The sequence below is a fragment of the Lontra canadensis genome, unplaced genomic scaffold, assembly GCF_010015895.1.
Source record: "Lontra canadensis isolate GAN:19392208 unplaced genomic scaffold, GSC_riverotter_1.0 scaffold24, whole genome shotgun sequence".
NCBI classification, from domain to species: Eukaryota; Metazoa; Chordata; class Mammalia; order Carnivora; family Mustelidae; genus Lontra; species Lontra canadensis.
The window spans coordinates 18,397,381-18,418,531 of NW_022631018.1; the positions used below are offsets into that span (position 1 = coordinate 18,397,381).

At 41.0% G+C, this 21,151-nt stretch overlaps 1 protein-coding gene across 4 annotated transcripts in view; it reads left to right on the forward strand.

Moving 5' to 3' along the window:
* The window catches only part of POU2F1 (POU class 2 homeobox 1), a 173,218-nt gene that overhangs the window by 139,258 nt on the left and 12,809 nt on the right, over nucleotides 1-21,151 (forward strand). For all 4 annotated transcript variants that reach the window (XM_032862962.1, XM_032862964.1, XM_032862965.1 and 1 more), the window contains 7 exons: nucleotides 146-272; nucleotides 1,335-1,429; nucleotides 7,448-7,621; nucleotides 12,291-12,432; nucleotides 13,178-13,323; nucleotides 14,549-14,728; nucleotides 16,551-16,668. In XM_032862962.1, the coding sequence (XP_032718853.1) occupies nucleotides 146-272; nucleotides 1,335-1,429; nucleotides 7,448-7,621; nucleotides 12,291-12,432; nucleotides 13,178-13,323; nucleotides 14,549-14,728; nucleotides 16,551-16,668 (982 nt within the window). The remainder of the gene's footprint in view (nucleotides 1-145; nucleotides 273-1,334; nucleotides 1,430-7,447; nucleotides 7,622-12,290; nucleotides 12,433-13,177; nucleotides 13,324-14,548; nucleotides 14,729-16,550; nucleotides 16,669-21,151) is intronic.

Here is a 21,151-nt window from a genome sequence, read left to right on the forward strand (position 1 = left end):
CACACCCTGTTCCGAAGATGGAAGACTGTAAAATACATATTGACTCTTTTTTATTTGGATGACCTGGTTCATCCTCTGCGGAACCTGATGACTCAGGGAGTTCGATTTCGGGATCTCCAAGCTGTGCTTTAATTGTGTCTTCCAGGACCTGCAGCAGCTGCAGCAGCTGCAGCAGCAGAATCTCAACCTGCAGCAGTTTGTGCTGGTGCACCCGACCGCCAACCTGCAGCCCGCGCAGTTCATCATCTCCCAGACGCCCCAGGGCCAGCAGGGTGAGCGGCGCTCCCGTGGGCGCACCGGGCCGTCGTGCGGGGACTGCTGCACTGGCCACTGTCGCCGGCCCGGGAACTGTCCGTCCCCTCAACCGCTTTACCGCATTGACTCTAACTCCCAGATCAGTGCTCGTGTTAAGAAAAACGCATCTTTCAGTCAAGTCCTTCACTGCCTTTCCTCTGTTAGTCACGAGGGGGACCGAGAGCTTGGCCAAAATCTAAATGGAATCTTTCACGTAAATTACTTCTAGTATTTTGACAGTTTTTCTTGAAAATGTATTACAACATGTGGGCTGAGCATTAAAAGCATATGCTTTTAACAATCATTTGTTTTAAAGTTTGAGAAGGACAAGGGTATTTATTATATTAGAAGTTGTAGGTTTTTGAGTTATAAGAAAAAGTTTGAGGCCTTTTAATAGCAAATGTTGTTTTGTCATCTCTGTATCAAACAGTTAAGTTCAGTCATGTTTGTAAGATTGGTTACTGGAGTCAGTGTAGAGAGATTTCAGGGTATCATGTCTTCACCCCAAGAAACATGAGTGCGTCTCTGCCAATGCCTCGTTATTTCTATCCTTTAGCCCTCTTCATCTTGGTGATTCATTCTAAAATCTTCCATTGTGTAAATGCCTGTCCCACTTTATAGACAGTCTGCTCCCTCCATGAACCAGACAGTCCTCTGGTCCAGCATCTACTGGCAGTTTCTAATGCAGTCTGGGTTAAGAAGGTGAGCTCTTTTTAGAGTTTCAGGCTGCTTCCATTTAGAGTAGGTACTTGTTCATTTTCATCCATTCCTTACTAACATAAAGGATTCGCCGACCAGAGAGCCCCTCAGAGCCAGTATCAAACACATGCGTCACGTTTACTTTAATGGTCCCTGTCTTCCTGCCCAACTTGTATTTAACAAGATTGAATTTTAGGCAAATAAGACATTAAGAGTTTTAAGACTGATAAAACTATCAAGAGATCAGTTGGAAATTTTCACTTCACTTTCTTATTCTCTGTTTTGCCATATGTTCAAAGCAATCTGTAGTGTTTCTGACACGACATGTTGGTGTTTTACAGGTCTCCTGCAAGCGCAAAATCTTTTAACGCAACTACCTCAGCAAAGCCAAGCCAACCTCCTACAGTCGCAGCCAAGCATCACCCTCACCTCCCAGGTCAGTTTTCTCCCAGGGATGGTTGTTTTCTCTTACCCTGATGTTTTGACGGATGCTTGGACTTGATTAAATCATAAAACAGCAAAACCCCATCATACCCTGATAAAACTAATCCAGATCGTTTTCACAAAGTGATCAAAGATTCAAAACAGAACTTACCAGCTGGATAAAGCAATGCCACCAAACTGATGTCGTCTTTGACCGTCTTCAGGGAGTTCCTGTTTGCTCATATGTTTATAAAGAATAACTTTGTTAGTGGCAGATGAGCAGTGAGTTCTGGCTTTTTGAGCATCATCTCGTCTTCCTTGACCCCTCCCCTCAGTTGGCTGTAGAGATTTCCACTTGCATTAGAAACCTAGTGCCTCAGTTAAAACACATCATTGTCCTTTGCACTTTCTCAGAAATTGCAAAGAAGTTCTGATCTCTGTTCTCTTTCCTTTTGGCTCTAAGATGTTGCTTTGGCTCGTTTTTACTAGAGTTAATGTGTAAGCATCTTGAGATTTAATACACATTTTGCTTCTTAACCACCTGTGAGTCTGAGCATGTCCGCTTACTCCGTGGACCATCATTTCTTCTTCTGTCGTCGACGAGGTTGAACTGACTGATCTTGAGTCTCTCCCGGCTCTGATCCTCTTCGTCTATAGTCTTCGAAGCTGTCATGAGCACATTGCCACATTTGACAAAATTCAACATCTGTTTATGTTTTAAAAAAAACTCTTGCGAGCTAGGAATAGTTTTCAAACCCGGTAAAAAGCATCTACCGGAAACAGACCTCACATCACACTTCCCGTTACAATCAGGAATAAGGCAAGGATGTCCACTGTCAGCACTTACTCAGCCTGGTACTGTAGGGCCTAGCAGCGCAATAACACACGAAAAAGGAATAAAGGACATACAGATTAGAAAGGAATGTGGAGACCCGTCTTAATTGGGAGACGACATGATGGTCAATGTAGGAAATCCTAAGGAATCTACAAAAGGCTGCTGGAATTAGTAAGTGAGTTTAGCAAGAATGTAGGACTAGATTCTTGTAATCAGTCAGTATTAGCAAGGATTGTTTGGAAGTTGAAATTAAGAGGAAAAATACAGTATTTATGGGTAAATTTAACAAGTCATCTGTAGGACTTACATATTGAAAACTACAAAATATTGCCGAGTGAAATTAAACAAGACCTAAATAAATGGACAGATATGATATGTTCATGAATCAGAAGACTTACATTGCTAAAATGTGAATTCTTTTCCAAATTGATCTATAGATTCAACACAATTCCAATCAGTACCCAACAGGCTTTTTAAAATAGAAATTGGCATGGTGTTTCTACCATTTATATGGAATTGTGGAGGACGTAGAGTAATCAAACAATTTTGAAAAGTAAAAGAGTTGAAAGACTACCTCATGTCAAGAAATGTTATAAAGCTGTGTAACGAAGATAGGATGATAACGGCATGCGGATAGAAATGAAACCGAATACAAGGGTAGGGAGACCTACACATGTGTGGCCAACTGATTTCCACAAAGATGCCAAAGGATTTCAGTGAGAAAAGGAAAGCCTTTGGTTATCCATAGACACCGCCCCCCCAAAAAAGAATCTTGATTCTATTTTACACAATTTACAATGATTTATTTGAAATGGGTTGTGGACCTAACCTTCCAGAAGAAGACTTAAGGAAGGGACACCTGGGTGGCTCAGTTGATTAAGCAGCTGCCTTCGGCTCAGGTCATGATCCCAGCGTCCTGGGATCGAGTCCCACATCTGGCTCCTTGCTCTGCATGGAGCCTGCTTCTCCCTCTGCCTCTGCCTGCCATTCTGTCTGCCTGTGCTCGCTCTCTCTCCCCCTCTCTCTCTCATAAATAAATAAAATCTTTAAAAAAAAAAAAAAAGAAAAGGAAAAATCTTTGTGTCCTTGGAAAGAAAATGACTTCTCTCTTCTCCTCCTCCTCCTCCTCCTCCTCCTTCTTCTTCTTCTTCAAGATTTTATTTATCTAAGAAAGGAAGTAAGAGAGAGAATGATGAGGGGTTGCAGAGGGAAAGGGAGAAACAGACTCTCTGTTGAGCAGAGAGTCCGATGCCCAGCTCTGTCCTAGGACCCTGGGATCCTGACCACAGTGGAAGGCAGATACTTAACCAACTGGGCCCCCCAGGCACCCCAAGGTAATGATTTCTTAAATAGGACACAGAAAGGGGTGTAGCTCAGTCAGTTGAGCATCTGACTCTTGATTTCAGCTCAGTTTATGCTCTCAGGGTGGTGGGTCAAGCCCCACTTTGGGCTTCATGCTCAGTAGGGAGTCTGCTTCTTACCCTTTCCCTCTTTCTCTGCCCCTCCTCTGGCTCTTGCATGTGTGCTCTCTCTCTAAAATAAATAAATATTTTTTTTTTTTTTAAGAATAGGACACAAGAAGCAGCAATCATAAAAGAAAATGATTAATTTATAAAAATGAAAATTCTTTGTTAAAAGAATAAAAAAAGGCACAGACTGGAAGAAAATATTCTTCAAATTTATATCTGATAAGACTTGTGCTCAAAATTTAAAACAAACTCGTACAACTCAGTAATATTTAAAAAGGGGGTATGTGTAAAATATTTGAAAATACTTCACCAAAGAAGAAGGTATGCGAATGCCCAGTAACTATATAAAAAGATGCTCAAAATCATTAGTTATCAGGGAAATGCAGATAACTATCCCTACACACGCACTAGAATGGGCAAAATTAAACAGGCTGTGACAACACCAAGTGTAAAGCAACTAGGTTCTTTGATATATTGTTGGTTAGGCTGCAAGTTGGAGCAAACGCTCTGGAGAACAGTTTGGCAGTTTCTTACAGAGTTAAATATGCAGGTACCTTATGGCCCAGCAATTCTGGTCCGAGAAATGAAAGCATATGTCCATGCCAAGACCTATATATAAACGTCCAGAGCAGTTTTATTCGTCATCATCCCAACCTGGAAACAACCTAAATGTCCAGCAGCTGGTGACTAGGTAACATCATTTTGGGCATAACCATATAATGGAATGCTGCTCGGCGATAGAAAGAAATAGACGTGTGAAACACTCAGCAATGTGTGTACATTCTGGAAGCATCATGTTACGTGGAGGAAACCCAGCACGAAGGGCAGCAGACTACGATTCAGTGCGCGTGCTGTCTTAGAAGGCAAAACTGTAGGGACAGAAATCCTGTCAGTGCTTGCCAGGGGCTGGGGGCTAAGGGTGGAGATTGGTGGCAAAGAGCACAAAGGAACTTTTGTGGGGGTAGAATGTTCTATATCTTAATATCGCAGCAGTTCTGTGTCTATATACAGTTGCCAGAGCATCAAACTGTACACTTTTAAAGTTGCATTTCATTGTGACTATGCTGCATATAAAAATCAGGTTGGAGTTTGGAAAAAAGCCTGTACCAGCAGTTCCTTCCCGGCCTCCACGCTCAGCTCCCGGGGCAGGGCTGTATGGCTTCATCCTGACCCCTGCACGCTGACTTCTCTGCCGTTGCTAGCTCCGGCCTGGTCCAGCCTGAGGGTTCTGGAGCTGGGGTAACTTATCTGTAACCACCCCACCGAGAGGTACCCACGCTACTTTTAGTCCTTTCTCGTTGGAGAACCGGGCTTCTTCAAGCCTGGAGATGAAGTCACAGTTTGATAGCCGAGACTCACCTCTGCCTGGCAGCCAGGGTCCCTGGGGCGTGCGCAGCTGCAGGATTCTAACTCGGTTGGTGCGGGGTCGGGCTCCTCCCGCACGGTCAGGGTGAACGACCCTCCGCGTCAGCAGCGTCTGAGGGAGAGGAGCTTGGTTGTCCTCACCGAGACAGGACAATAGAGACGCGCTTACTCCAGTTGTAGGCCTGGGTCGTGTCTACCGCGTGGTTTCTGGGCCAGCTGGTTCGGTTGGAAAGAGCACATCACTCTCCAGGTTGAAGTTTGGGGTGTAGGACACATTTAAATTACAAGAAAACTCAGAGCCGCAGGCTCTGTCACGCCGGCCTGGACGCCCTCAGCTGGGCTACTTCCCAGGAAGGCTCGAGTCGCAGCTTGGCTGCAGCCAGGCAGCTCCTTCCACCATCGAATACTCACACCGGCAGGTACCAGTCAGGGCTTGGGAGCAAACAGAGTAGCCTTATGTTTGTGTAAGAAGGAAATCTAGTATTTTCTTCAAAAGAAGAAAGAGTATACCTTCATGTCTTCAAATAAACTCTAGATAGATTTAAATAAATATTTAAAAACAGAGAGGAAGCCAATGACTGTTACAGGAATTTTATCTGAGTTAGAAATAAGTGAAAGCTTTCTCAGATTTGAAGCAATAAAATATTAGAAAGAAAAAAAAAAAGTTCACCCAAATGACAGTTTAAAACCTATGTACACTGAGAAAGAAAAGGCAAAAAACAGATTGTGAAATTTGTACTAATACAACAAAGATTTAATCTCTAACATCTGGTGAGCTCCACAGGGATTAGAATAAAGAGACCATTAATAGACACATTGCTATGAATCTAAATTGATTGATAAAGAAATACAGGTAATAATTGACACATGGGAAAATTTCTGAGTAATAAGAAATTCAAATTAAGGCAATAGTGAAGTACCATATACTCCTTTAATTAGCAATACATCTTTAAAAACTGCTACCACAATCATGTGGAAGAAACTAGCATTTTATAGTGAGAACCAACATGATGTGTATCAAAAGCCATGGAATTATTTATGGTGTGCCCTTTGTCCAGGTATAGAAAATCACTTCTGAATTTATCTCAACTAGTTAAAAGGTGGGGAAAAGAATCATATGTACAAGGTTTTTCATTATGTGTTAACTATCTTAACGAAAACATAAATGAAAAAAGTATCTAGCAATGAAGAAATTGTTAAGTTAGTTAAGATAATATCTCCTCAGTCAGCCTTTGAAAATGATAATTATGAAGCAGAGTATAAAATTATATATATTATAATTACAGTTAAAGTTAAGAAGGTAGGGGCCCCTCGGTGGCTCAGTCATTAAGCATCTGACTTTGGCTCAGTTCATGATCCCAGGGTCCTGGGATCGAGTCCTGCATCGGGCTCCCTGCTCAGTGGGAAGCCTGCTTCTTCCTCTGCCGCTCCCCCTGCTTGTGTTCCCTCTCTCTCTCTCTCTCTCTCTCTAAAATCTCTAAAGTTAAGAAAGTAGATCGAAGGCAGGGAAGAACCTGGTAGGGGTAATGAGTAGGTTTAGGGCATTGTGTATGGTGATAGTATCCAATCACGAATGTGTCCTTATCTTCTGACTCCTCAAGATGCACACATTAAATGTATGCAGCTTTTTTTACGTCAGTCATACTTGAGTAAAAACAAAGTTTACTGTTTGACTTTGTGCCCTGTGGACCCTTCCAGTGTCTTAATAATATAAAAGTTACTCTGATGTGTGAGATGCAGGACTTGTTATTGAAGATATGAAAATTACTTAGAACTTGTGTGAGATACATGTAGAGGTTAAATAAACATAGTGCAACAAATGAAAAGCAGCATAAAAAAGGAAAGAAGTGTAGGTCTACGAAAAGATATACAAAAAAGAAGCTAAGTCATTGAAACTGTAGATGATTTACTCTCCCCTTAAACTGTTTTTATAACACTGTGTCGTAAGTTGGAGATGTGCTAGTGATGAACAAAACGGGTGTGGTCCCTGCTCTTTTGAAACTTATACCTTAAGTGGCGTATTGACGAAGAGATTCTTTAAGATAGTCTGATTTGTTATGTATGCTCTGAACACAAGTATCTTATGCACACATATATTTGAAAACCCGAGTATAATGGGTTTCATTTTTGAGTAGTTAATTTTTTCTTCTGGACTGGACGTGTCTAACTGTAAGCGTAACCGTGGCGCACACGGTCTGGCACTCTGCCTTCCTCGCCGGGCGCGGGTACACTGTGCCTTCCGCGGGTCACATGGTCCACGTAGTTCTTATAAAGGTTACTGCTCCTTAAGTTGTTCGCGTGTGACACATCCCAGTGGATCATTGTGTGCGCTTGTTCTCGTGTCCTTCCGTCCCGGGAACAGCCAGCAACCCCGACGCGCACGATAGCGGCCACCCCGATCCAGACACTCCCGCAGAGCCAGTCGACACCAAAGCGAATCGATACTCCCAGCCTGGAGGAGCCCAGTGACCTTGAGGAGCTTGAGCAGTTTGCCAAGACCTTCAAACAAAGACGAATCAAACTTGGATTCACTCAGGTAGGACGCTCCCCCGCACCCCGCCTCGAACTTGGACTGATCTCCCCAGCTGGGTCCGGGTCTGTGCTTTCCGCGTCCGGATAAGCTTCCGAGGTACAGAAGGTTCCCCGGCCTTGTTGTCGCCTAGTTTTAGATTGGAACTTGTTCTTAGCCATTTTCTGCATTTATAGATTTAGACTGCTAATCATATAGTCAGTATAAATTCATGATTTAATGTTAGGTTAAAATCTTTAATCTTTAATGTTAGGTTAAAATCTTTAAGATGTCTCTCAGAACACGGGCCTCTGAAGTCATAATTAGACCAATAAAAGGTGAGAGTTTAAAAGATTATGTTTGGGAATACTGTAATTATAGTGAGGGTTTTATCTGTGGGACATCTGGTTCTAGGCCTTAGTGCTCTGAGTAAAGGTTGCAGGGGAAAAGTCTGAGAGACTTGTTTAAAGCAGATTTTTGGGAGAGAGTAGGGGGCCAGTGGAGACAGACACACACACACACACACACACACACACACACACACACACACACAATAAGTAAGCCCAAACTGAAAGTAAACAAATAGAAATCTGTTAAATCTGAAAAGTCCCAATTAATCAAAATCCAAATTAAATTTTTTTAATGTCACCTAGCAGAGGGCTTTTAATGTGGAATAAGTTTAATGGTCTGAACAGGCATCTGGGTATATGGCATTCTTGTTCCAAGCGCTACCACGGATACCTCCGACAAATGGGTCACAAATGATACTTTGAAAGCAGGGAAAGAATTAAGCCGAGTAGCAGTTATGTAAGATGATATGAGATCATTAGATGGAAAAGAGTTGCCGAAGTAGAGAGGATTGGGTGTTTTTATGGAATCAGGAAAAACCTGCTGTTTTCTTAGAATATAATTACCTTGTGAAGATTAAGCCACTACTTAAACACTGTCCAAATTATTTTCAGTTGAAAGTAAAGTATGAGCTGCTGTGGTAGGTCAAAAACCAGGGATGATACCCCTCTTTCCTCTGTGTTTTTAAGAACAGACTTTTTGTTCCTTATATTTCTCTTGTAAGTTATTTTTGCTTAAAGAAATTAATTACATATTAGGAACATGAAATGATTTTTTAAGTAGATATAATTTTAGAGAAAATGTAGTTATCTTTGTGAGCAAACAAATTACAATTCATAGAGTTCAGTACTTTTGAAATATCTCAACGATCTGGCTTGTTTTTAAAAAAGAAAGCTGGGGGCACCTGGGTGGCTCAGTGGGTTAAAGCCTCTGCCTTCTGCTCAGGTCATGATCCTGGGGTCCTGCGATCGAGCCCCGCATCGGGCTCTCTGCTCAGCAGGGAGCCTGCTTCCCCCCCTCTCTCTGCCTGCTTCTATGCCTACTTGTGATCTCTGTCTGTCAAATAAATAAATAAAATTTTAAAAAAGAAAGCTGAAGCGACAACTCGAGGGACGGGGGTCGGTTGAGCTGGAGTAAGTCTCAGGTTGGTGTTTGGGGCCCGTGTGGCGCGGCGTGGCCCAGAGCGCTCTCAGCCCCCCTGGGAGATTGTGGCCTCAGTGATACACCAAGGCTGTTAAGGCTTTTAAAAATTTTTAACTTTTACCCAAATAGTGTTTAGCCTTTCTGTGGCATTTGACCTAACACATTGCTAGTGTTGTTTCTCCTTCTCTTACTTTCTCTTTTTACGGAAAGGAGCTTCCTTGTGGTCTGGTGCTTTTTGGTTTTATCCTATTATCTGGCGTGACTCTTCCTGCTTTTTCAGAATGACTTTGACATGTCAGTGGCAGCATGTTGCAGATCAAGCCCCGTGTCAGGCTCCCTCACTTGGTGGGGAGTCTGCTTATCTCTGTACCTCTGCCCTTCTCTCTCCCTCTCTCTCTCTTTCTCTCAAATAAGTGAATAAAGTCTTGTCAAAGAAAAAGATATCAGAGATATTATATAATTCAGATAATGTATGAGGCCACTACTTCACACATTTACTTTTGTGAGGAAGAACCCAACATGGTAGTAATAGCACTGACCTGAGCAAATACAAAATTAATGAAAATTAGTATATTAACTGAGGGGCCTGTTGGTTTTTATTCATTTAAGTAATTTAGGGGCACCTGGATGGCACAGATGGTTAAATGCCCAACTCTTGGTTTTGGCTCAGGTCATGATCTCAGGGTCAGGAGACCGAGCCCCGTGTCAGGCTCTGCACTCAGTGTGGAGTCTTAGGACTCTCTCTCTCCCTCTGCTCCACAACCACCCCCCGCCCTGCCGCCTCACATGCTCTCTCTCAAATAAATAAATAAATCTTTTAAAATTTTTTAAAAGTATGAATTAAAATTGTATTATAAATCTCACATGGATAGTGAGTTGATGGCATGGCTTTATGTCTAGCCACCATTTAAGACATCATTTATTTTTATAGTGATGTGACTTTTGACGTGTTATTTTTGTGTGCTTACCAATAGTCTTACTTTTCATAGAAAAATATTACAGAAGTTTTTGAGAAATTCTTAGCAAATTATGCAGATATGATGTCAGAAGACATTTGTTTTCATCTGACTACTACAGCAGCTCTTCTCCTCAGAGAATTGCAAAGTTTAGCAACTTTCTAGAAAGCTATAATCTAAACAGAGTGGCCCAGACATGCATATATGTGACAAACAAAACATGTTTATAGTGAATATTTATTGATTGACTGAAGTAAGATCTAACAAATGTGTAACGATACCGATATAGATAAACCTGTATCTACAGATACATTTGTATATAAATATGATGGACTCCAGTTATACCCCACTCACACCATCCTGGTTCTTTCAGTTTTACTATAATTGGAAGGAAATCAACAAGCAGTCCATTTCTGCTCTTAGAGATTGTATGTTCAAAGCTGTCAATGAAACTTTCTGTGATGGTGGGAATGTTCTGTATTTGTGTGTTCAGTACAATAGCCACTACCCACATGTGGCTAGTGAGCGTTTGAAAGATAGCTAGTGGTGCTAATAAGGAATTGAGTTTTTAATTTATTTGATTTGAATTAATTCAAGTGTATGTAGCCACATCAGTTGAAGTTCTGATATTCTCTATACCTCATTTTATCATTTGGTTGAACATTTTTTAAAAGATTTTATTTATTTATTTGACAGAGATCACAAGCAGGCAGAGAGGCAGGCAGAGAGAGAGGAGGGAGCAGGCTCCCTGCTGGGCAGAGAGCCCAATGCGGGGCTCCATCCCAGGACCCTGGGATCATGACCTGCGCCGAAGGCAGAGGCTTTAACCCACTGAGCCACCCAGGCACCCCTAGTTTGAACATTTAAACCTACACCTCTGTTAAACTTTTTATCAGAAATTGCGCACCCGTAAGAAAATGGAGTTTTCGTAAGAATGTTTGTTTTTTGGGGGGTCCCCTGGATGGCGCAGTCAGCAAAGTGTCTGCCTTCGGCTCAGGTCATGATCTCAGGGTCCTGGGATCGAGTTCCGCATCGAGCTCCCTGCTCGGTGGGAAGTCTGCTGCTCGCCCTCTCCCACTCCCCCTGCTTGTGTTCCCTCTCTGTGTCAAGTAAATAAATAAAATCTTTGGGGGAAAAAAAAGGTTTTTTTCCTTTCCTTAACTACCACCTAGATGCAGGTGCTAATAAATGATGTAGTATCGGATTGGGAGGGCTGGGTGGTATCCAAGGACTAGGATAATCTCAGTTCAAAATAAGCGTTGCTGCAATTGTTGGGAGCTGACTGTTGCATGGTGGAATCGGCTGTGTAGTACTCAGGACTAGAAATGTTGCCTTTCTGTCCTGCCGCTAAACTAATTGAAATGAGAGCATGAATCATTTAAACTCCATGAGTTTCTATTACCTGTATATAAAATAACTACTAAGATAACGGCTTTTTTCAGCTTTAACAAGAGAGATTCCGCTGGAAGAAAAGCACTGTATACATTTCAAAGGTTATAGGCTTATAAAGAAAGACATCTTTTGTAATATATTCAGGGGATCATTGTTCTATTGCTATAAGGTTACCAAGTTTCCAGTGCCCATGAAGGTTTAACTAAGTGGGTCAAACCTCTCTACTGTGAATTTCTGTCTCTATAATGGTTACAAAAGTAGTCTTTTAGGATACCTGTTTTTGTAACCAACTTTGAAATCCAAACTAAGGGTGGAAAATAGATTTTTTTTCACTGCTTCCAGAAATACTTTACGGGGGGGCAGGAGGAAGGTACAGGGAGAGTGAGGCCTTATTTCTTAAATTTTAAAGTGATTTATAGGAAGTTTGGCTAGTTCAGAAGTACCTGAAGTTAAGCATTTACATCTATTAACTCTATAGGACATACAGGTAACTGGTTTTAAGGATTATTTAAATCATTGTGGTCGCATCAGTTAAGGGGCTTGTTAAGATATCAGCACTGTCTTTTGAAACTTAGAAATATTTGATGGCTTGATTGTTACAGGAGGTAGCAAGAAGAGACTCAAAACAGAAAGAAAATGGGACTTACGAATTTTGTCATAATTAAGGCCTAGTAACAGTCCTCCTTGAATGCTGTGCTCGGCTCAAGGTTGGATGTGTTTGTGGGACCCGGTAAATGGAATGATTGTTGAGTCTTTAGAACAGTTTCTGGGGCAGCACCCTCGAGTGAGGACTTTGGGCATTAGTGAGACAAATCTCTTCTCTTCCTCTCCCCCTCCTTCTCTGTATTACCGTGCAGGGCGATGTTGGGCTTGCTATGGGTAAACTGTATGGAAATGACTTCAGCCAAACGACCATTTCTCGCTTTGAAGCCTTGAACCTCAGCTTTAAGAACATGTGCAAGCTAAAGCCACTCTTGGAGAAGTGGCTAAATGATGCAGGTGAGTGACTGTATAAGACAATGATTTGTTCATTGTTGGAATATTTCTTATATTTGAACCAGAGTTAGGGATAATTGAAGGAAGAGGATAAGAAGTCCTGTGTATTTAGATACACTTGAAAAACAGATTTATAGGTTCTTCCTTGATGAATCATTGTAAACTTACTATTGATCATATTTCTGCTTTTGTTAGTAATATTTCATAGAGAAAAAGTTGCACTGCTGGTTTTAACTTCGGTCTTTTGTACTGAGATTTCCTCTTGGAAAATTTGGATTTTGAGTCACAGAATCATAGCCTCTGAGAGCTGTAAGGAACCACAGAGATCTTCTAGACCATGGTTCTCACTGTAGATATGAACAGAAGTCAGGTCTTTGGAAAAGACAGACCTGTCATAGCCACCCTGGGATGACGGTCTGCTTCCATAGCTCTGGGGGAGGCCTCAGCATGAGCAATCTTACTGAATTCCACAGGTGAGAACATCTCATTTTCCATCCAGTGCAAAGAAACGCAGAGATGTCTGTGACATGACCAGGGCCATTAGACTATTAAGTGCCGGAACCTTGTTTAAACTAGACCTAGAAAGATCTATGGTAGAGAATGATGTTTTAATGTAGGTTATGAAAACCTTCCCGTGCTTGCTTTGAACTTAACATATTTTGGTCAGTTTTTTTGTCCTTAATATATGTATCACGTGCATGAATCACGCTCCACTAACTTGACTTCTGTGTTTTCTTCTTTCTTCCAGAGAACCTCTCATCTGATTCAGGTCTCTCCAGCCCAAGTGCCCTGAATTCTCCAGGGCTGGGAATGGAAGGCTTGAACCGCAGGAGGAAGAAACGCACCAGCATAGAGACCAACATCCGTGTGGCCTTAGAGAAGAGTTTCTTGGAGGTTAGGTTTTTACTTCTCTCGTACATATGATTGTCTGTGTAATGTTCGGTGCTGTAGGTGACAAAAGACGGACTTGCCGGCCTCAGTCCCGTAACCTAGTGGAGAACAGTGGGCAAAGCTGGTTACTGAACACTGGAAACAGAACTGGCGTGCAGGGTGCAGGAGAGCCCAGGCTCAAGCCATGTGAGCCCCAGTGGGACAGGCAGCAGCTGCCCCGGGAGAGTGGGGGGAAGCACTGGAAGCAGAGGAAATGCACGAGCAAAGGCATCCAGGGAGGGAACACCTCAAGGTAGATCTGGCGACACACGGATGGTTTGGCGTGACTAAATTCTAGTGTCTGGGTGCCTGGAATAGTCGTTTGGTACCGGCAGGCGACGGGCCTTGGATTGCCAACAGCAGGTTGGCCTGTTTGTTACTGCCCCGGGGAGTATCACAGTCCGAGCTTCCCGTCAAATTTTGACTTCCCTAATGTAGAAAAGGCAGGAGGAACACTGAGTCAGGAATCTTTATCCATTAGACCACTTTTATTAACCGTGTGACTGGACAAGTTACTGGATTTCTTAGGCTGAAGTCCCTTTATCTGTGAATCCCCGCCCTTCCTGCCCAGTAGGCTTATTGCGGGACTCACTGTCCCGATGAAGGCGTGTCATGAAGCACTGAGAAGCTCTTAAATTCCTACTGAGATAACGAAGTTGTATTGATGATAAATTGAATAAAGTTGATAATTTTATTCAAGATTAATAGCCCTTAAGAAAAAAAAACAAATACTCAAGAATAACTTGGGGCACCTGGGTGGCTCAACTGGTTAAGCATCTACCTTTGGCTCAGGTCATGATCCCAGGGTCCTGGGATCGAGCCCCGTGTTGGGCTCCTTACTCGGTGGGGAGCCTGCTTTTCTCTCGGCCTGTCGCTCCCCTGCTTGTGTTCTCTCTCCTTCTCTCTCTCTGATAAATAAAATCTTGGAAAAAAAAAAAAAGAATAACTTACTCTTAGTTAATATGAATAAGTTTAATAAATATGTGTTCATTAGAATGTTTATCTGTAGAAGTTCTTCGTTAAAAGCCAGCCAGTATGGTCATAGGTACCCAGCTTCATTCTCTGATTTGTCCCTCCCCGTTAGTTTATTTATGTCAGTAGTTTAAACAGCTATCCCCCCCACAAAAAATATTTTTTAATTAAAATAATAAAAAGGTATTCCAAAAGATGATTTTTTTTTCCCCTTTAGAATCAAAAGCCTACCTCGGAAGAGATCACCATGATTGCTGATCAGCTCAGTATGGAAAAGGAAGTGATCCGTGTTTGGTTTTGTAACCGCCGCCAGAAAGAAAAAAGAATCAACCCACCAAGCAGTGGCGGAACCAGCAGTTCACCTATCAAAGCAATTTTCCCCAGTCCGACCTCACTGGTAAGGATAAAAAGTAGAGGACGCAAGCCCAAGGACAGATTTCTATAACTTTACAAATGATCTATGAAATTGACTTACTTCCTGACAGTAATTTATTGTGTATATATGTTCATGTTGAGTAAGTGTATGTAAATTTATATTTTAAATGTTATTAAGTGGGACACCTGGGTGGCTCAGTTGGTTAAGCGTCTGCCTTCGGCTCAGGTCATAATCAAGTCCCACATCAGACTCCCTGCTCAGCGGGGAGCCTGCTTCTCCCCATTCTTGTGTTTTCTCTCTCTCTCTTTCTCTCTCTCTGACAAATAACTAAATAAAATCTGGAAAAACAAAACAAAACTGAGGTTTAAAAAAAATTAAATGGTACTAAAGTAATTAAATCTCATGTTGTCATTAAGCCAAGAACTTAGTGACTTTCTTTTTTAAAGTGAGCAATTTTAATTCTTTCCTGTTTTATGGTGGCTTGCTTCATTATTCTCTTCTCTGATGTAGTTTATTAGGTTACTCTGGAACTGTGGGAGCAGATTTGCTCTTCAGTTGCTTTTTCTTCATGTTGGATTTTGGGATTTTATTCCTTTGTTTTGTTTTGAGGGGTCGGGTGGGGGGGTTCTCAAGCAGACTCCCCACTCATCACGGATCCAACGCAGGGCTCAGTCTCACTGCCCTGAGCCGAAATCAAGAGTGGGATGCTTAACCGGCTAAGCCACGCAGGTGCCCCTATATTCATGTTGGATTTTAAAACCCAGTTTATTAAACTTACATGAGGAGGTGACAGTAAATTCCCATATAACCTTTAGCTCTGAACTGGTATGAATTCAACCATCTCACGTCTTCACTCTCAAACATATGTGGGACTGTTCATTGCTGACTTCATTGAGTAACTTTTGAACGCATTGCTTTGGAAGAGTATTCTAGACTGGGGGGACATGCGGCGGTCATGTACTCCCTTGATCTTAAGGATGATGGCAAATGTGACTCCATATTTCCAACTAGGATTCCACAGATGAGAAGTAGATTGTTGGGTTTGCATTTCTGATCTTCCCTTATTAATTTGTTTTTATTATATTTGAATATCACTCGAAAACTGGGATGCTTTTTAAACTAAAGTCAATCATTAAGAGCGCTTACTGGTTGTTAAGGGAACACTGTGGTTGTTGAATGGTTGGGCTTTAATCATGAAGTTCCTGACATAGTAGTTATGAAAAAGACAGTCTTTAGATACGGTTCTGTTTTATGTAGGTGGCTATTTTGTGTTTGGATTTATTTGTTACTGAAAGGAAGACAGTGTTTCTTACAAAACTGTAGAAGTATTTTATGTTATTTCAAAAAGAAACTGTAAGCTTTTAAAAAATTTGCTTCACATTCTTTCCATAATATCATTTCATTAAAAACAAAAACAAGACAGTCTTGTCTCCACCTGACCAAAAGTAAAAGCAATCCAAGATTCCCTGATTCTCTGATCCTGTTGAATAGTTTTCTTGTGTAGATTAAGTTGATAATTAGTATAATTTTTTTACTTACTTAGGGTAATTCTGACTCGCCATCATTGAAATTTAGGAATTTTTTAATTATTTCTTTTTAAAACCTGGGCAGAGCCATTTCTCCTATCAGAAAGAAAACCAACTTCTAATAGCAGCCTTTGAACATGTCTATTTTCTCAGTTCCAAGATCAAAAGATGATTATAAAATTATTCCCTCTTAGGCCCTTTTAATTCTTTTGTATCTGGAATTTAAAAATTGTTACAGGCAAAATATCTTCAGTATTGGTATACATTTTCTTGATTTTTTTTAAATGCTTTTGCATATTTCCATTTCTGACCTCTAGGTGGCAACCACACCAAGCCTTGTGACGAGCAGCGCGGCGACTACGCTCACGGTCAATCCAGTCCTCCCGCTGACCAGCGCTGCGGTGACCAGCCTCTCTGTTACAGGTAACGTGACAGGTAAGGCAGCCGGGCTGTGCTGCTCGCGCACCAGCTGTAGGCCTGTGACAGGTCTCTCTGAGAATTGTGAATGATACTGCGAATTAAGGCTCTAAACTACAAATATGTATCACTTTTTTTGTAAAGTCATATATAAAAACCTAAACTCCAAAAAACAGGCATAATTAATTTTGTCAGAAAAAATAACTTTCGTAAAGGTTGTTTTTTTTTTTTTTTAAATCTCTTTTGTTCTTTCCCACATTACTCTTATCTTCTACATTGTTCCAGACTTACCTTTTAAAACTCCCAACTTTTTTTCAAGTAACTCCTTAAAAACCTTCAGAGGCTGCAGCTTTTTGTATTCCAGAAAGCATCCAAGTTCATCATCAATTCAGGGCAGGTTATTTCCAGTCTGGATCTTATCTTCCACTAGTCTTTTCTCCCTTCCAACCTCAGCGCACAGGAAGATTCCATCTGTGCCTTTGTAAACATCCCCACTGCCCGAAACGTTAGCCCTGCCTGCACTTCTCTCTGATAGCAGGGAAACTACCCCAGCACAGGTATCAATTCTTTCTAGAAATACTCTTGCTTTTCCAGGAAACTGTTCTTTTCTACCCGCTTATATTATAAATGATTATATTTTTCTACTTTTGTCTTTTCCAGTAGACTTTGCGCTTCTCAGAAGATCTAAATATTCTTTTTGCAATCTCAGTGTCTAGTTTAGTGCCTGACACATTGGCTATAAAATTATTAATTTTTTTCCTTTGGCCTCCTTTAAAATAGTACATTTCCCAAGTACTTTTAAGATAACTCAGTGTTGGGGCGCCTGGGTGGCTCAGTGGGTTAAAGCCTCTGCCTTCAACTCAGGTCATGATCTCAGGGTCCTGGGATCGAGCCCTGCATTGGGCTCTCTGCTCAGCAGGGAGCCTGCTTCCTTTTCTCCCTCTGCCTGCCTCTCTGCTTACTTATGATCTCTGTCTGTCAAATAAATAAATAAAATCTTTAAAAAAAAAAAGATAACTCAGTGTTGTCATCAGAAGTTTTTTAGTGCTATATGATGCATGAGGCATTCTGTAGTTATTCACCAGGTTGATTACTGCTAGTAGTAAAGCCTCGAATGGATTTGTGCTATTTCACAGTCAAGCATGAATTTAACCTAGAGTTGAGGAATTTGATTGTCTTCACGCATGTTTTAAGTTTGTTATAACACTTCTTTGGTTCTATGATCTCACTGAATGGCTTTTATATAGTTATTAAATTTCTAAGTCATTAGGAGATCTCATAATTTTTTTACTTATTTAGAATAGCACTTTTTTTAAAAGTAGGCTTAAAGCGGAACCCAGTGCAGGGCTTGTACTCACGACGCTGAGATCAAGACTTGAGTTGAAATCAAGAGTCGGGTGCTTGACAAACTGAGCCACCCTGGCACCCTAGAATAGTACATTTTGACCTTTTTGGGTTTTAGAGCTCCTGGAAAACTTGATGAAAGCTTTAAAGTTTCCCCTCACAAAATAGATATAAGCTCAATTTTTAGTAAAATACAGGGTGGTTCATCAATGACAACTCCCATCAATCCCCACCTCATCGGGGCCATCTTCGGATGCCTTAGGAGTGGAGATTGTAAGAAACCCCGTGTTCGCGAGTATACAGTATACAGTGTTCAGTATTTCGGCTTAGTGAGCAAACCGGTGGCGACTGGCCGCTGTTGTTTGGGGCACTAGGAATGTGGAATTCTGGCCTTTAAGGAACTCACCATCCGCCTGCCTGCCTTCTTCTGTTAAATTATAAACTGAACTTTTCCTTCCCAACAAATCATGTCATATTTTATTAGGACTAAAGATACCCATCTTTTGCAGAACAATTCCTTGTAGTTCAGTAGAACTTGGTAGAACAGGTAGCTTTGCAGATTTTCTAAAAATGTGGCAAAAATCTGAAACAGAAGGTAATTTTTAGGAGATACACATCCCGAAAACAGCTAAAACTTTCCTATCAGTTTTTGATGGTTCCAGTTAACCAATGACATTTTCCTGAACTCACTTGCTCGGCCCATTTATGTGCATTTAATTATAACTGTTTTCTAAAATGTTGGTAACTGGGGTGCTGGGTGGCTCAGTCAGTTAAGTGATTGACTCTGGATCTCAGCTCAGGTCTTGATCTCAGAGTCATGAGTTCAAGCCTCCTGTGAAGTCTACTTAAAAAAAATAATAAAAAATAAAAATTGAAGTGTTGGTAACTTTTTTGGAATGAATTTTTCCTTCAGTTCTTAAAAAAATTGAACATTATCAGAAGCTCAAATAGGAAAAATCATCACAATAAGCTATCTATATTTGCTGTTAAATCTTTTATGTACATACGTACAATTCTAACAGTGTTCAGTGTGTCCTGCTCTTGTTTTACTTCTGATCTTACAATAAGTGCTATCCCCTGTTAATAGTTTCTACATTTCTATTTTTGATTTGCCCTTATTTTATTAAATGTTTGTATTAGAACTTCGTAAACATTTCCATATAAGTGCCATCATGGCTGAGTTCTACCTAGAATGACCAGCTTTTTCAGTTTGAGTCCCAAGAAACCCCTCAGTCTCCGAACCACATAACTGGTCTTGCTTGTTCAATATTATATCCTTTGTGTCTAGTGCACCACCTAGAATATAAGATAATATAAGATAATATAAGATACTCCGTATCTTATATGCTAATGTAAGATACTCAGTAACTAAACTAATTATTAAAGGAATTAAGTTTTCACTATTATAAATAATGCTATAATGAGGACCTTTATTTTTTTTTTAAGATTTTATTTATTTAAGAGAGAGAGAACATGAGAAGGGGGAGGGTCAGAGGGAGAAGCAGACTCCCTGCTGAGCAGGGAGCCTGATGCGGGACTCCAGGTTCATGACCTGAGCTAAAGGCAGTTGCCCAACCAACTGAGTTATTGAAACTGTAGGTGATTTACTTTCCCCTTAAAAACATTTTAATCTTACTGGTTTTATAATACTGTGTCGTAAACCTGGGCAAAGACATTTAGGACCTTTACTTTTATGTAATTTCAGGTTTACAGAAAAGTTACAAGAATAGTTAAGAGAAATCCCACATCTCTTCCCTTAGATTCTCTGTATGGGAAAATCTTGCCATATTTGCTTTTTCTCTCCTTTTCCTCTTTCACTTGCTATGTATGTGATGTTTTTCTGAACTGTTTGAAGATCAAATTAATGGATATGCTACTTTATCCCTACTTCAAGACATTACCACATATAGCGAGAATACAGTTATCAAAAATCAGGAACTTAACATGGACTCAGTCCTCTATCTAGTAAACAATTCTCATTCATGTTTTGCCAGATGTGCCAATGATGCCTCTTAGAGCAAAAAATCTTAAATCATGCATTGATTCAGTTGCTGTGTCTCTTTAGTCTTCCTAAACTGGGGGCAGTGTGAGTCTTTCTTTGTATTTTAGGAAATTGATTTTCTGAAGAATGTAGCTATTTATTTTGTAGATGTTGTGTCTGACGTTTCCTCGTGATTAGATGCAGATTATGCAGTTTGGGCAAGAAGACCGCAGAAGTGATGTTGAGTCCTGCTTGGTGCATGGTGTGGACGCACGTGCTGTTGATCAGTCCCACTCCTGGTGGCCCTGACTTTAACGGTCTGATGAAGGTGGTTTCTGTCAGGGTTTTCCATCATGTAGTTACTGTTTTACTCTTTACAGCAGTAAGTGGGGAATTTCTTCAAACCTTTGCCCACTAGTGTCCATTGATGATTTTTGCATGGATCTTTTACTGTGATTCTCAAGTAATTCTGTTATTTCTTCTACATTCATTAGTTGCCTTTCAACTATAAGGATACACTTTTTTCCTTTTCCCCTATTTATCTGTCTGTATCAGTATGGACTCAGACATTCCTTCCGTATTCAGTAGGTTAGAATCCTACTATTACTTTTTATTTTAATGTTCAAACTCTTCTTCATTTTGCCAGCTACCACCCCTTGGTGGTAGCTCCTGTGCTTTTTCGACATGTCCCTAACATTCTTTGCTTTCTTAATTTTTTGGCACAAGATGTTCAGCCTCATCTTAAAGGTTCTGTGCGCCAGGCCTGGAATCAGCCATTTCTTCAAGGATACCTAGTTCTTTTTAGTGAGGAAAAGACGCCAAGATCTAGATGCATCATTGATACTGTGTTGTCATTGCTGCTAGGGCGTCTCGATAGAAATAGGTACACGTGTGCGTATGCGTACCTTCATATGTGTGCTTAGACCGACACATGTAAATTCATTTTTATACGTAGATCCATACATATCTGTGTGCACTTAATCTCCTTTTATTCAGATCCATGAGTTCATACTGAGAGCTCCAATTCCAGCCCGGCACCCTATAGTTTACTCCTTTCTGTCCATTTTCCAGGTTAACTGCCTTCACGGTGAGTGAGCAGCCTGGCTCCCACGATAAGAGGAGTATCATGACCGGATTGCTGGGTCCCGTAGTGAAAACGGAGTGGTTTCAGAATGG